Raw genomic sequence first — 13279 nt, forward strand, 5'->3', positions numbered from 1 at the left:
AGCCAATGGGAGGACTGTCAAAAAGCATCAACTCTCAAACTCCTCAGGCCACCAAAACCAATGCAGGCTTAGCTCTCATTTCTCACTGCTTCACCTTTCAGCCACGTCATACTTGTAAAGACAGTTGGGGCTCAGTGCTTTAGTTACAACAAAGTTAAACTCTTCATTTCTAAGTCAATTTTCGCATAGGAAACTGAAGAAGTCATGGTGAAGAACAGTGCAGAATAGATATAAATAAGCTCATTCATGCTATGTAATGCCAAATTCCACCCCAAGGCATTTTGATATCAGAAAAGAAATTTCTTGATATAAGCACATTCAAAATGTTGCCAGAAATCCACTGGTACTCTGGAAGGAACTGGCTTTGGAATCAGACTCTAGGGCTGCCATTTGCAAATTAGATGCCTTGACTTTTAGGGGCTTCATTTTTCTCACGCAAGAAGTTAGAAAAAACAGGACCTATAGAGTTTTACAGGGCTACTGGGAGAACTGAATTTTTTTTTTTTTTTTTGCGGTATGCGGGCCTCTCACTGCTGTGGCCTCTCCCGTTGCGGAGCACAGGCTCCGGACGCGCAGGCTCAGCGGCCACGGCTCACGGGCCCAGCCGCTCCGCGGCACGTGGGATCTTCCCGGACCGGGACACGAACCCGTGTCTCCTGCATCGGCAGGCGGATTCTCAACCACTGCGCCACCAGAGAAGCCCTGAATTTTTTTAAAGTATCTGGAAAAGCAAGCACTCAGATGTTCTAAAAATTGAGAAAGGAAAAAACTGGAAAATAAAGCCTTTATTTCTAGGAAGGGGGAGTGGATGCATTTCTCTAATCACAGTGCATGACATCGGAAAAAGAGAGCCCACGGTCAGAAAGCGAAAACATTGGAAGACCTACCAAGCGCCATCCAAATGCTAAATCTGATCCAGGTGTCTGCACTCAACTGGACCATCAAGTAAATGTTCACCAGGATGCTGAAGGCTGGCAGAAACGGTAAGAACGGAACCTAAGGGGGGAAATATCTTCTTAAATAAACTCAGCGTTCGAAAGCACATTCCCCAAACTATGTCAACATGGTGGCAACTAATTTGACATACATACTTTCACACTGTGTCAGTTAGTTTATATTCTCACAAAAAGGACAACCTGAATAAAAACTAACTCATCTTGAGAATACTAAAAGGAGCAGCACATTTCACATTGTTTACTGCAGCCCAAAGCAACAGCGGATTTATCCAGCCTGCGAACACCTGCATCATCACCAAGATGCAACTGGTTTCAGGGTTTCGTTTAGTTTAGGGTTTACCGGTTGAGTTCAGATATCGACAGGGCATGCCTCTGGAACTCTGGCTACTCATGGTATCTCAGGGGGATCCTGCTCTTAGTTCAAAGGGGACAAGATAATTTCACTTGCAGTGGAAGGGCTTTTGGTGGAAATAATCTTCCTGGGAGGGTAGTGAGTTTCTAAAATAAAATATTCTAGTTATTCTTCTGATACTTCAGAATATCGGACAAGAAATTTGTTTACTATTATTTAGAATAATGTGATAGGAGCACATTCAAGTTTTTGAAAAGAACAGACAAAAAGGAGCATCTCAAAGAATTGTGACACTCTTGTTCATCAAGAGTGATGGTTAACGTCATCAGAAGTGGGCTTTTTTTTGTGTGTGTGTGTGTGTGTGTGTGTGTGTGTGTGTGTGTGGTATGCGGTCCTCTCACTGCTGTGGCCTCTCCCGTTGCAGGGCACGGGCTCCGGACGCGCAGGCTCAGCGGCCATGGCTCACGGGCCCAGCCACTCCGCGGCATGTGGGATCTTCCCGGACCGGGGCACGAACCCGTGTCCCCCGCATCGGCAGGTGGACTCTCAACCACTGCGCCACCAGGGGAGCCCAGACGTGCTTTTCTTTTCTTTAAAGAAACAATTCCCAAAGACTAATGTACAAGAGAAAATGTGCGTAATTTTTAGGATCTCCAATCCTCATGACACGTACCATAAAGGCTACTTTTTGCTGATTCTGAGGCTGCCTCCAAATCAGGAGCACAACGGCAACGCAGAGAACAAGCAGCAGCCCAAGAAGAGCGAGGCTCCACGCCTGCAGCCCGGCAACAGTGTGGACTCCGTGCGTGGTCAAAACACTCAGGCCCAGGATGAGAGATGCTGCAGAGGTGACATGTTCGGGAAACAAGATCAGCACACGCCCTTCACTCAGACTCCTATGTTCAAAGAGTCTATTCTGATAAGACATCGAGTTCTTTATAGATCTACTCTGACAAATACTAAGATTCTTCATCCTTATTCTGGGAAGAAATGGCTAATTTCCCTGATTTAAGAAACGCGGCTCGCTTACTCACGACTGTCTGTCTCCCCTTAGAAGCCAGCCTCGCCTCTGGGCGCTACCATCTTGCCTTTCAGCTCATGGGCTACAGTCTCAGATGAGATCGCATGGATGGATGGGGTGTTGTCCGGGGTGGCTACTTCCCTTTTTTCAAATGGGAAAAGAAGGTCTGTTCGTGTTCAGCGGTTGTAAACACTGACTGTTTATGTAAACAAATAATATATGATCTGCACCTTTTCTCCCTATTTCAGAGAGCGACATCACCGCCCACCCACCCTTCTCTGACCATCACATCTGCATTAGGGGTCCCTCCTACGTGCTCTCAGAGAAACCTGTAGTGCTCTTAGCTTGCCACCAACAGTCCTGTTCTGCAAAGCCCAGTGAGAGCAAGGACCGTCCCTCTTGATATCGCGAGTACCCAGCAGAGTTCCCGCCGCACTGATGGTGTTTAATAAGTGTGGCTGAAAATGTGCGTGATTGCGTAACTGTGGGTGAGCAAACAGGATCTGCTATTTTGCCTCGCAGTCTCCTTGGGCCTCCGTTCAGTTATTGCCAGGTGTGCTCTGCTTCACACAGGAAGCACCCTCGCAGCTGACAAAATGGACCGATTTTGTACATCTGCCACTCTCACCTTAGGGAATTTCTTCCTTTCTTCTTCAATTACTAAGACATAATCCATTTATCCTGCTAATATAGAGATGATCTCAATGACCGGTGACCAGTTAGGTTCAAATCTCAGGACTGAGGGTGGTGCTAACATATTCCCTCATCCTCTTTCACATCATACCTGCTCCACCTACATATACCTGCTGGGTCTTTATAATGTACACAGTGAAGGGGACTTACCAAGGAATCCTACCAGAAAGCTCACGAGAGAGGCCGACTGTTTTGTGGGCAGAAGCGAGGGGCTGAAGAGGGCTTGCAGGCTGAAGCCCTGTCCTGGCAGCGCAGTGACCTGGGACTCGCTTTTGGAGGCAGTGTTGCCACACGATCCCAGAGCTTCTTTCTCAGGACAATATTTGGGTTGCTCGTAAGATAAGCCAGGCTGGTACCTATTCCCAAATAAAGGCACGTGTCTTTATTCTCAGCGGACACTTGGTCCAAATGAAACGAGCATCTGAAACTCTAAGAGAGACATTTCCATTCACAGCTGGTGCAGTAAATCTACACGTCTTGTGGCTGCAGCCCCAGAAGGTACTGAAGCAAGCCACACACCTGCTCAGTAGAATATCTGCAGCAAATCTGAACTTCCTCTGATAGCCACTTGATTAGAAAGTTATGGACATTAGATGCCAAAGAGAGATACATTTTAAAGCGAGGCAAGTGTGACAATAGGATGATTATTCCGGAAATATCTATGTCCAAAGGAGATGCAGTTCACAAACACAGCACAGAAACTCTGGTTAAATATCAGCTACAGAGTAACATACAGCCTTCAGTTTGGCCTTCAAAGGCCTCACTGCAAACTGTCTCTCTGGCCTCATCTCCCTCATCTCATACAGCCACCTCCTACCCATTCTCCTCTATTACTAATCCTCTTCCTCTTCAGCTGGCATCAAGATATCAGCCTGCTTCAATTCCTAACATCTGCCCAGTCGCCGCAGTGTGGTCTTTTCCCTCTAAGCAGCCTTTGGTTAAACTTACAAGTAACATCTATCCCCCATCCAAAGAAGAAATATGCTCACTGAGGAAAAAAATACACAAAAAGGGGGGTATGCAGAGGAAAATTGAAGCCACCCATTACACCGCTACTCAGTATGAATCACTGCTAGCATTTTGGTACGATTTCAGCCAGGTATAAATGCAAATATGTGTATATATATATATATATATATATATATATATGCAAAAATCATTTCTTTGTGTAAATGTATGTTACTATTTAAATAAATTCAGATGCTACATATAGCTTTGCATCCAGAAACTGATATATTTCTCATATAATTAAATATCATTTTATTTGCTGTTAGAAGAGTCCACTGAATAAATGTACCCTTCTTTATTTAACTATTCAATTTTTTTTTATTGAAGTATACTTGATTTACAAATGTTGTGTTAGTTTCTGGTATACAGCAAAGTATCTGTTTATATAAATATATATTCTTTTTCATATTCTTTTCCATGATGGTTATTTTAGGATATTGAATATAGTTCCCTGTGCTACACAGTAGGACCTTGTTGATTATCTATTTTATTAACTATTCTACTATTGATATTCAGCTTAGTTCAATTTTTTCACAATTGTGTATATCTGTGTGTGCCTCTTTGATTAAATCTTTAGCATAAAAGCTTAGCAGCTGGATCACTGGGATTAAAAATATAGTATTCTTAGGTGTTTTTCTACATTATGAGAACTTATTGTTCACACAGATTAGGCCTACCTTTGGTAAATATCAATTTTAGTTGATTCTTTGCTTAAGGACCAAGTCTGCTAATTATGCTTTGTACTCATGTTTGTATGTCTATGGCCTCTCACCTCTGTGAGACAACTAGCTCCTTGAAAGCAAGGTCAGTGAGCCCTAATTTTCTTTATTTCTCGGGCCCCACATGACACACACTCTTCAGAACCATCTGGCAACGAGGACAGCTCACCTGAGGATGAGAACGCAGGCTGCGACCAGAGAGTAGGCCAGAAGGGTGCCGATGGACATCATGTCCACGAGGGCCTTCAGGTCAAAAAGAAATGCCATCACAGCTATTGGGAAAAGAAAGAACAGTGAAGGAAACAGCCTGTGAGAAAATTCCACACAGTTGATAACTTTCAAGTCAGGGATAAGTGATGGGCACGTTTTTGTTTTAGTGCCAGTGGTAAGTCCAAGTGTAGAAAGCCTATTTCTCACAGTTAATAAGATGTTCCTTAGGTCATACAAACTGCTAATAAAACTTCAAAAACCCTCAGCTGTCTATCTAACAAAACACATCTACTTTGATTACTTAAAAAATTTTGGCCTGACAAAGAGTGAAACTATTATATGACAGAATACTCTCCTTTGATGTTTCAGAAGAAAACCACTGCTAGGAAATATTGGCTGGCTCCTTTTTAAAAATATATAAAAGAATTCGAACAGAAGAGCTTTCATTATAGATGTTACATAATCATTTTCATTCCCATCTGCATTCTGAGTTATATCTTCTACAGAATAAAATAATGTCCAATTAAATCATGTTTCTGATAGAGGCTAAATTCTACGCTGATTAAACCCACACAATCTGACTAAATTTGAGAGATTTGTGGCCCGTCCCCAGGCTCCAATAATGTTAAGAGGCAAACTATAGTTTATACAGTTGAATAGTCAACTTGCACTTAGCAATGTTTTTTCTCCATTGAAACATCAAAATAGTGATGATATGAACTTGAATTTACCAAATAGTTGCCTATCATAATAAGTAGAAAACACCACATTCCACTCATGGGGTGTTCCAGACACCTCAGCAAGCTTTCTATCTTTATGATCTCCATTTATCTTCAATTTAATAATCCTATGAGACAGGGGAAATTATTTAGATTCGGCTTTATAGCGCAGTATTTGACTGTTTTTAAACAAAACCCCAGCAATTTCACACGGTTTAACTTAACAGGATTATTGTCCTCTTTTTTATAGACAGGCTAATTTAACAAGGTTACAACTAGTAGGTAGAAGCGGGGTTCCAGCTAAACCAACATGCCCGTGCTCCTTCTATAATAGCCCATTGTTTCTTTAAGTACACCCCATGCCTTACTTTGAAATATCTCCATTGCTAGTATAGTTATATATCAGATTAAAATTTTAATATGTTTTGTAAGAACCACAGATAACCAAAACAAGGTAGCCAAAACAGAAGAAAATGATTAATTATCCATATAAGCTCTCTGATTTAAGTTAAAAACAAGCAAAGCAAGATGTGGGACTACAAAATAACAAAATATAATATTTTAGAGCATTAAAAATGCTACAATTATCTTCTTTTAATTATTAATTTCAATATCTTATTATGCTGTCAAATTAAATTATTCCTGAAGGAAGAAGAGTACATTTAAAAAAATTCTGAATATATAGTAGAGAATTAATGGGCAAGATTTTACTGGAAAAAAAAAGCTTTTATGGAGTAAATAAAATATGTTGTTCTTTGTCAAGATTTATGAACTATCTTTAATATCATAATGCACTGTTTAATCATAAAGTGAGCCTTAAATCATCTAGTGCAAGCTTCATTTTACGGGGGCAGAAATCTAAGCACTGAGAAAATAAGTGATTTGACCTCCCAACATACATCTAATAAAATGCCAAATTTATTACAAAACATTTATAAAGTGCAGTTGTTTAGGCAAATACTTTCTGACTCTGAAAGAATCCCATTTCATACATAATTAAGCATTAGTGTTCTCTAATCTAATTTCCCCAAAATTCAAAGCATCAACAAAATTATCGTTTTTTGGTTTGAATTTCTACTACCAAGAGTGTTTATTGTTTTATCTATAAAGCTGGCTAAAGTCTTTTTCTTCCTCCATATAACAGGGGCTTTAAGGCCATTCTCTTGATCTGTAAAATCTCTTTGAAAATTTCCACATGGAATAAGAATCTGGACAACTAGGGTGCCTGCTGGATGCTGGTGGGAGACCTTGACACCCAAGGAGATGGGAGGAACACCCAAATGAACCGGTAGGATGTGCGGGGACTGAGGGAGGAGGAGAAGTGGAGGCTGGACAGGACCAGTGCCCCGGAGGGGTGGCTGGAAGGGGGAGGGGTTCCCACACCTGGAGGGACCCTCAGGGACTCAGATCAAGGGGGAATGTGCTGAGCATTTCTCCTGCCCAATTGGCCGGGCTCTCAGGCAGGTCCTACACCCTCAGAGGGCCCCTCCAGGCCGTGTTGCTCCTGGGGGCTAGGAGGGAGGTCGGGGGAGAACAGGAGAGGCAGGCAGGAGGGGCCCTCCAGGACTGGAGGAGCAGGAGAGGAGTGGAGGGTGTTTGCCCCTCTGACTCGGACCAAGAAGCCTGCTGCACTCTCAGGTCGGGTCCCCCACCAAGGCCAGAGGCAGAGCCAGGACCCCTTCTGTTGAGCCTAAGCCCCACCCCCCGCCAGGGCCTTTTCCAGCCCTGTGGGTCCTAAGCATAGGCCCCACCCACTGCCAAAACCCCACCCCCGCCTAAGTCCTGCCCCCACAGCCAAGGCCTTTTCCACCTTTTTTCTTCCTCCTCTTTTTTACTACTGTGGTTCTGTTTTACCTTCCAAAAGTTGTTTCACCTATATTTTTATTTTTATATTCTTTCTAACATATCTGTTAATTTCCTAGCTAATTTTATTTTTTACTCTTTGTTATTGTTCTCCTTTTTTAAATTTTTTTGCCACCCCATGCAGCTTGTGTGATCTTGGTTCATGAGCAGAGGTTGGGCTGAAGCTCCTGTGGTGGGAGCTCCAAGTCCAAACCACTGAACTAACAGAGAACCTCAGACCCCAGGGAATATTCATCAGTGAGGTCTCCTGGAGGTCCTCATCTCAGCACCAAGACCCAGCTCTACCCAACAGCCTACAAACTCCAGTGCTGGAAGCCTCAGGCCAAACAACCAATAAGACAGGAACACAATCCCACCCATCAAAAAAAAAAAAAAAATGAGATGGCAAAAAAATATGTCACAGATGAAGAAGCAAGGTAAAAACCTACAGGACCAAATAAATGAAGAGGAAATAGGCAATCTGCTTGAAAAAGAATTCAGAGTAATGAGAGTAAAGATGATCCAGAATCTCGGAAATAGAATGGAGGCACGGATTGAGAAAATACAAGAAACGTTTAACGAAGATCTAGAAGAACTAAAGAACAAACAAACAGCGATGAACAATACAATAACTGCAATGAAAAATACACCACAAGGAATCAATAACAGAATAACTGAGGCAGAAGAATGAATAAGTGAGCTTGAAGACAGAATGGTGGAAATAACTGCTGAGGAGCAGAATAAAGAAAAAAGAATGAAGAGAATTGAAGACAATCTCAGAGACCTCAGGGACAACACTAAACGCACCAATATTCAAATTATAGGGGTCCCAGAAGAAGAATAGAAAAAGAAAGGGTCTGAGAAAGTATTTGAAGAGATTATAGTGGAAAACTTCCCTAACGTAGGAAAGGAAATAGTCACCCAAGTCCAGGAAGCACAGACAGTCCCATACAGGATAAACCCTAGGAGAAACACACCAAGACACATATTAATCAAACTGACAAAAATTAAATTCAAAGAAAAAATATTAAAAGTAGCAAGAGAAAAGCAAAAAATAACATACAAAAGAATCCCCATAAGGTTATCAGCTGATTTTTCAGCAGAAATTCTGCAGGCCAGAAGGAAGTGGCAGGATATACTTAAAGTGATGAAACAGAAAAACTTACAACCAAGATTACTCTACCCAGCAATCATTCAGGTTGAATGGAGAAATCAAAAGCTTTTCAGGCAAGCAAAAGCTGAGAGAGTTCAGCGCCACCAAACCAGCTTTACAACAAATGCTAAAGAAACTTCTCTAGGTGGGAAAGACAAGAGAAGAAAAAGACCCACAAAAACAAACCGAAAACAATTAAGAAAATGGGAATAGGAACATACATATCAATAATAATCTTGAATGTAAATGGATTAAATGCCCCAACCAAAAGACACAGACTGGCTGAATGGATACAAAAACAAGACCCATATATATGCTGTCTACAAGAGACCCACTTCAGACCTAGGGACAAACACAGACTGAAAGTGAAGGGATGGAAAAAGATATTCCATGCAAATGGAAATCAAACGAAAGCTGGATTAGCAATACTCATAGCAGATAAAATAGACTTTAAAATAAAGACTGTTATAAGAGATAAGGAAGAACACTGCATAATGATCAAGGGATCAATCCAAGAAGAAGATATAACAATTATAAATGTTTATGCACCCAACATAGGAGCACCTCAATACATAAGGCAAATGCTAACAACCATGAAAGAAGAAATCAACAGTAACGCAATAATAGTAGGGGACTTTAACACCTCCCACTTACACCAATGGACAGATCATCCAAACATAAAATAACTAGGGAAACATAAGCTTTAAATGACACAACAGAGTAGATAGACTGAATTGATATTTATAGAACATTCCACCCAAAAGTGGCAGAATACATTTTCTTCTCAAGTGTACATGGAATATTCTCCAGGATAGATCATATCTTGGGTCACAAATCAAGCCTTGGAAAATTTAAGAAAATTGAAATCATATCAAGCATCTTTTCTGACGACAATACTATGAGATTGGAAATCAATTACAGGAAAAAAAACTGTAAAAAACACAAATACATGGAGGCTAAACAGTGCACTACTAAATAACCAAAAGATCACTGAAGAAATCAAAGAAGAAATTTTAAAAAATACATAGAAACAAATGACAACAAAAACACGATGACTCAAAATCTATGGAACGCAGCAAAAGCAGTTCTAAGAGGAAGTTTATAGCAATTCAATCTCACCTCAAGAAACAAGAAAAATCTCAAATAAACAACCTAACCCTACACCTAAAGCAACTAGAGAAAGAAGAACAAAGAAAATGCAAAGTCAGTAGAAGGAAAGAAATCATAGATCAGAGAGAAATATATGGAACAGAAACGAAAAAAATAACAAAGATCAATAAAACTGAAAGTTGGTTCTTTGAGAAGATAAACAAAATTGATAAACCCTTAGCAGAGCCATCAAGAAAAAAAGGGAGAGGACACAAATCAATAAAATTAGAAATGAAAAAGAAGAAATCACAACTGACACTGCAGAAATACAAAGGACTATAAGAGACTACTACAAACAACTATATGCCAATAAAATGGGTAACCACGAAGAAATGGACAAATTCTTGGAAAGGTACTGAACCAGGAAGACTGAAACAGGAAGAATTAGAGACTATAAACAGACCTATCACAAGTAATGAAATTGAAACTGTAATTAAAAATCTTCCAAGAAACAAAAGTCCAGGACCAGATGGCTTCACGGGTGAATTCTATCAAACATTTAGAGAAGAGCTAACACTGATCCTTCTCAAACTCCTCCAAAAATCTGCAGAGGGAGGAACACTCCTAAATTCTTTCTATGAAGCCACCATAACCCTGATACCAAAACCAGAAAAAGACATCACAAAAAAAGAAAATTATAGAGCAATATCACTGATGAACACAGATGTAAAAATCTGGAATAAAATATTAGCAAACAGAATCCAACAACATATTAAAAGGATCACACACCATGATCAAGTGGGATTTATCCCAGAAATGCAAGGATTCTTCAATAAACACAAATCAATCAATGGGATAGACCACATTAACAAATTAAGGAACAAAAACCATATGATCATTTCAATAGATGAAGAAAAAGCTTTTGACAAAATTCAACACCCATTTATGATAAAAACTCTCCAGAAAACGGGCATAGAGGGAACCTACCTCAACATAATAAAGGCCATATATGACAAACCCACAGCAAACATCACACTCAATGGTGAAAAACCGAAAACATTTCCACTAAGATCAGGAACAAGACAAGGATGTCCACTCTTGCCACTCTTATTCAACATAGTTTTGGAAGTCCTAGCCACGGCAATCAGAGACGAAAAAGAAATAAAAGGAATACAAATTGGAAAAGAAGAAGCAAAACTGTCACTGTTTGCAGGTGACATGATACTATACATAGAAAATCCTAAAGATGCCACCAGAAAACTACTAGAACTAATCAATGAGTTTGGTAAGGTTGCAGTATACAAAATTAATGCACAAAAATCTCTGGCATTCCTATACACTAACAACAAAAAAATCAGAAAGAGAAATTAAGGAAACAATCCCATTTACCATCACAACAAAAAGAATAAAATACCTAGGAATAAACCTACCTAAGGAGGCAAAAGACTTGTACTCAGAAAACTATAAAACACTGATGAAGGAAACAAAGATGACATAAACAGATGGAGAAATATACCATGTTCTTGAATTGGAAGAATCAATATTGTGAAAATGACTATACTACCCAAAGCAACCTACAGATTCAATGCATTCCCTATCAAACTACCAATGGCATTCTTCGCAGAATTAGAATAAAAAATTTTACAATTTGTATGGAAACACAAAAGACCCCAAATAGCTAAAGCAATCTTGGGAAAGAAAAACTGAGCTGGAGGAATCAGGCTCTCTGACTTAAAACTATACTACAAAGCTACAGTAATAAAGACAGTATGTTATAGGCACAAAAACAGAAATATAGATCAGGATAGAGAGCCCAGAGGTAAACCCATGCAAATATGGTCACCTAATTTACAACAAAGGAGACAAGAACATACAATGGAGGGAAGGCAGCCTCTTCAATAAATGGTGCTTGGATAACTGGACAGCCACCTGTAAAATAATGAAATTAGAATGCTCCCTAACACCATACACAAAAATAAACTCAAAATGGATTAAAGACCTAAATGTAAGACCAAACACTATAAAACTCTTACAGGGAAACTTAGGAAAAACACTCTTTGACATAAACCACAGCAAGATCTTTTTTGACCCACCTCCTAGAATAATGGAAATAAAAACAAAAATAAACAAATGGGACCTAATGAAACTTAAAAGCTTTTGCACAGCAAAGGAAACCATAAACAAGATGAAAAGACAACCCTCAGAATGGGAGAAAATATTTGCAAATGAACAACTGACAAAGGATTAATCTCCAAAATATACAAACAGTTCATGGAGTTCAATATCAAAAAAACAAACAACCCAATTAAAAAATGGGCAGAAGACCTAAATAGACATTTCATCAAAGAAGACATACAGATGGCCAAGAGGCATGTGAAAAGATGCTCAACATCACTAATTATTAGAGAAATGCAAATAAAAACTACAATGAGGTATCACATCACACAGTCAGAATGGCAATTATCAAAAAATCTAGAAACAATAAATGCTGGAAAAGATGTGGTGAAAAGGGAACCCTCCTGCACTGTTGGTGGGAATGTAAATTGATACAATCACTATGGAGAACAGTATGGAGGTTCCTTAAAAAACTAAAAATAGAACTACCATATTGGTAGTTCTATTAAAAAACTAAAAATAGAACTTAAAAACTTTTTAGTTTTTTCCTTAAAAAACTAAAAATAGAACATACCATATGGTCAATATACCATTGACCCAGCAATCCCACTACTGGGCATATACCCTGAGAAAACCATAATTCAAAAAGAGTCATGTACCACAATGTTCACTGCAGCTCTATTTACAATAACCAGGACATGGAAGCAACCTAAGTGTCCATCGACAGATGAATGGATAAAGATGATGGGGCACATATATACAATGGAATATTACTCAGCTATAAAAAGAAACGAAATTGTGTTATTTGTAGTGAGGTGGATGGATCTAGAATCTGTCATACAGAGTGAAGTAAGTTAGAAAGAGAAAAACATATACCGTATGCTAATGCATATATATGGAATCTAAAAGAAAATGGTGCTGATGAACCTAGTGGCAGGGCAGGAATAAAAACACAGACATAGAGAATGGACTTGAGGACAGGGGGAGGGGGGGAAAGTGGGGCAAAATGAGAGAAGCATCGACATATATACACTACCAAATGTAAAATAGATAGCTAGTGGGATGCAGCAGCATAGCACAGAGAGATCAGCTCGGTGCTTTGCGAGTACCTGGAGGGGTGGGATAGGGACGGTGGGAAGGAGGCCCAAGAGGGAGGGGATATGGGGATATATGTATGCATATGGCTGATTCACTCTGTTGTACAACGGAAACTAACACAGCATTGTGAAGCAATTATACTCCAATAAAGATGTATTTTAAAAATTTAAAAAGAACTGTAAGAAAAAAAAAAAAAGAATCTGTCCAAAAGCATTTTATGTGTATATTATGACGTGCCAAAAGGTAGGCAAATGGAGTGTTTTTTTTTTTTTTAACATGACTTAATATCAAAACTGTTGAAAGG

The 13279-nt window shown here is 39.6% G+C and overlaps 1 protein-coding gene across 8 annotated transcripts in view; it reads right to left on the reverse strand.

The window, feature by feature from the left end:
- SLC7A2 (solute carrier family 7 member 2) overlaps positions 1–13279 on the reverse strand; it is a 73862-nt gene that overhangs the window by 6757 nt on the left and 53826 nt on the right. For 6 of the 8 annotated variants that reach the window (XM_067022366.1, XM_059049425.2, XM_059049428.2 and 3 more), the window contains exons 8-11: positions 4919–5021; positions 3173–3378; positions 1982–2148; positions 888–996 (exon numbers count right to left, since the gene is read on the reverse strand). In XM_067022366.1, the coding sequence (XP_066878467.1) occupies positions 888–996; positions 1982–2148; positions 3173–3378; positions 4919–5021 (585 nt within the window). The remainder of the gene's footprint in view (positions 1–887; positions 997–1981; positions 2149–3172; positions 3379–4918; positions 5022–13279) is intronic. The other 2 variants (XM_067022368.1, XM_067022369.1) reach the window with 2 other exon arrangements.

The sequence above is a fragment of the Kogia breviceps genome, chromosome 20, assembly GCF_026419965.1.
Source record: "Kogia breviceps isolate mKogBre1 chromosome 20, mKogBre1 haplotype 1, whole genome shotgun sequence".
Classification (NCBI taxonomy): Eukaryota; Metazoa; Chordata; class Mammalia; order Artiodactyla; family Physeteridae; genus Kogia; species Kogia breviceps.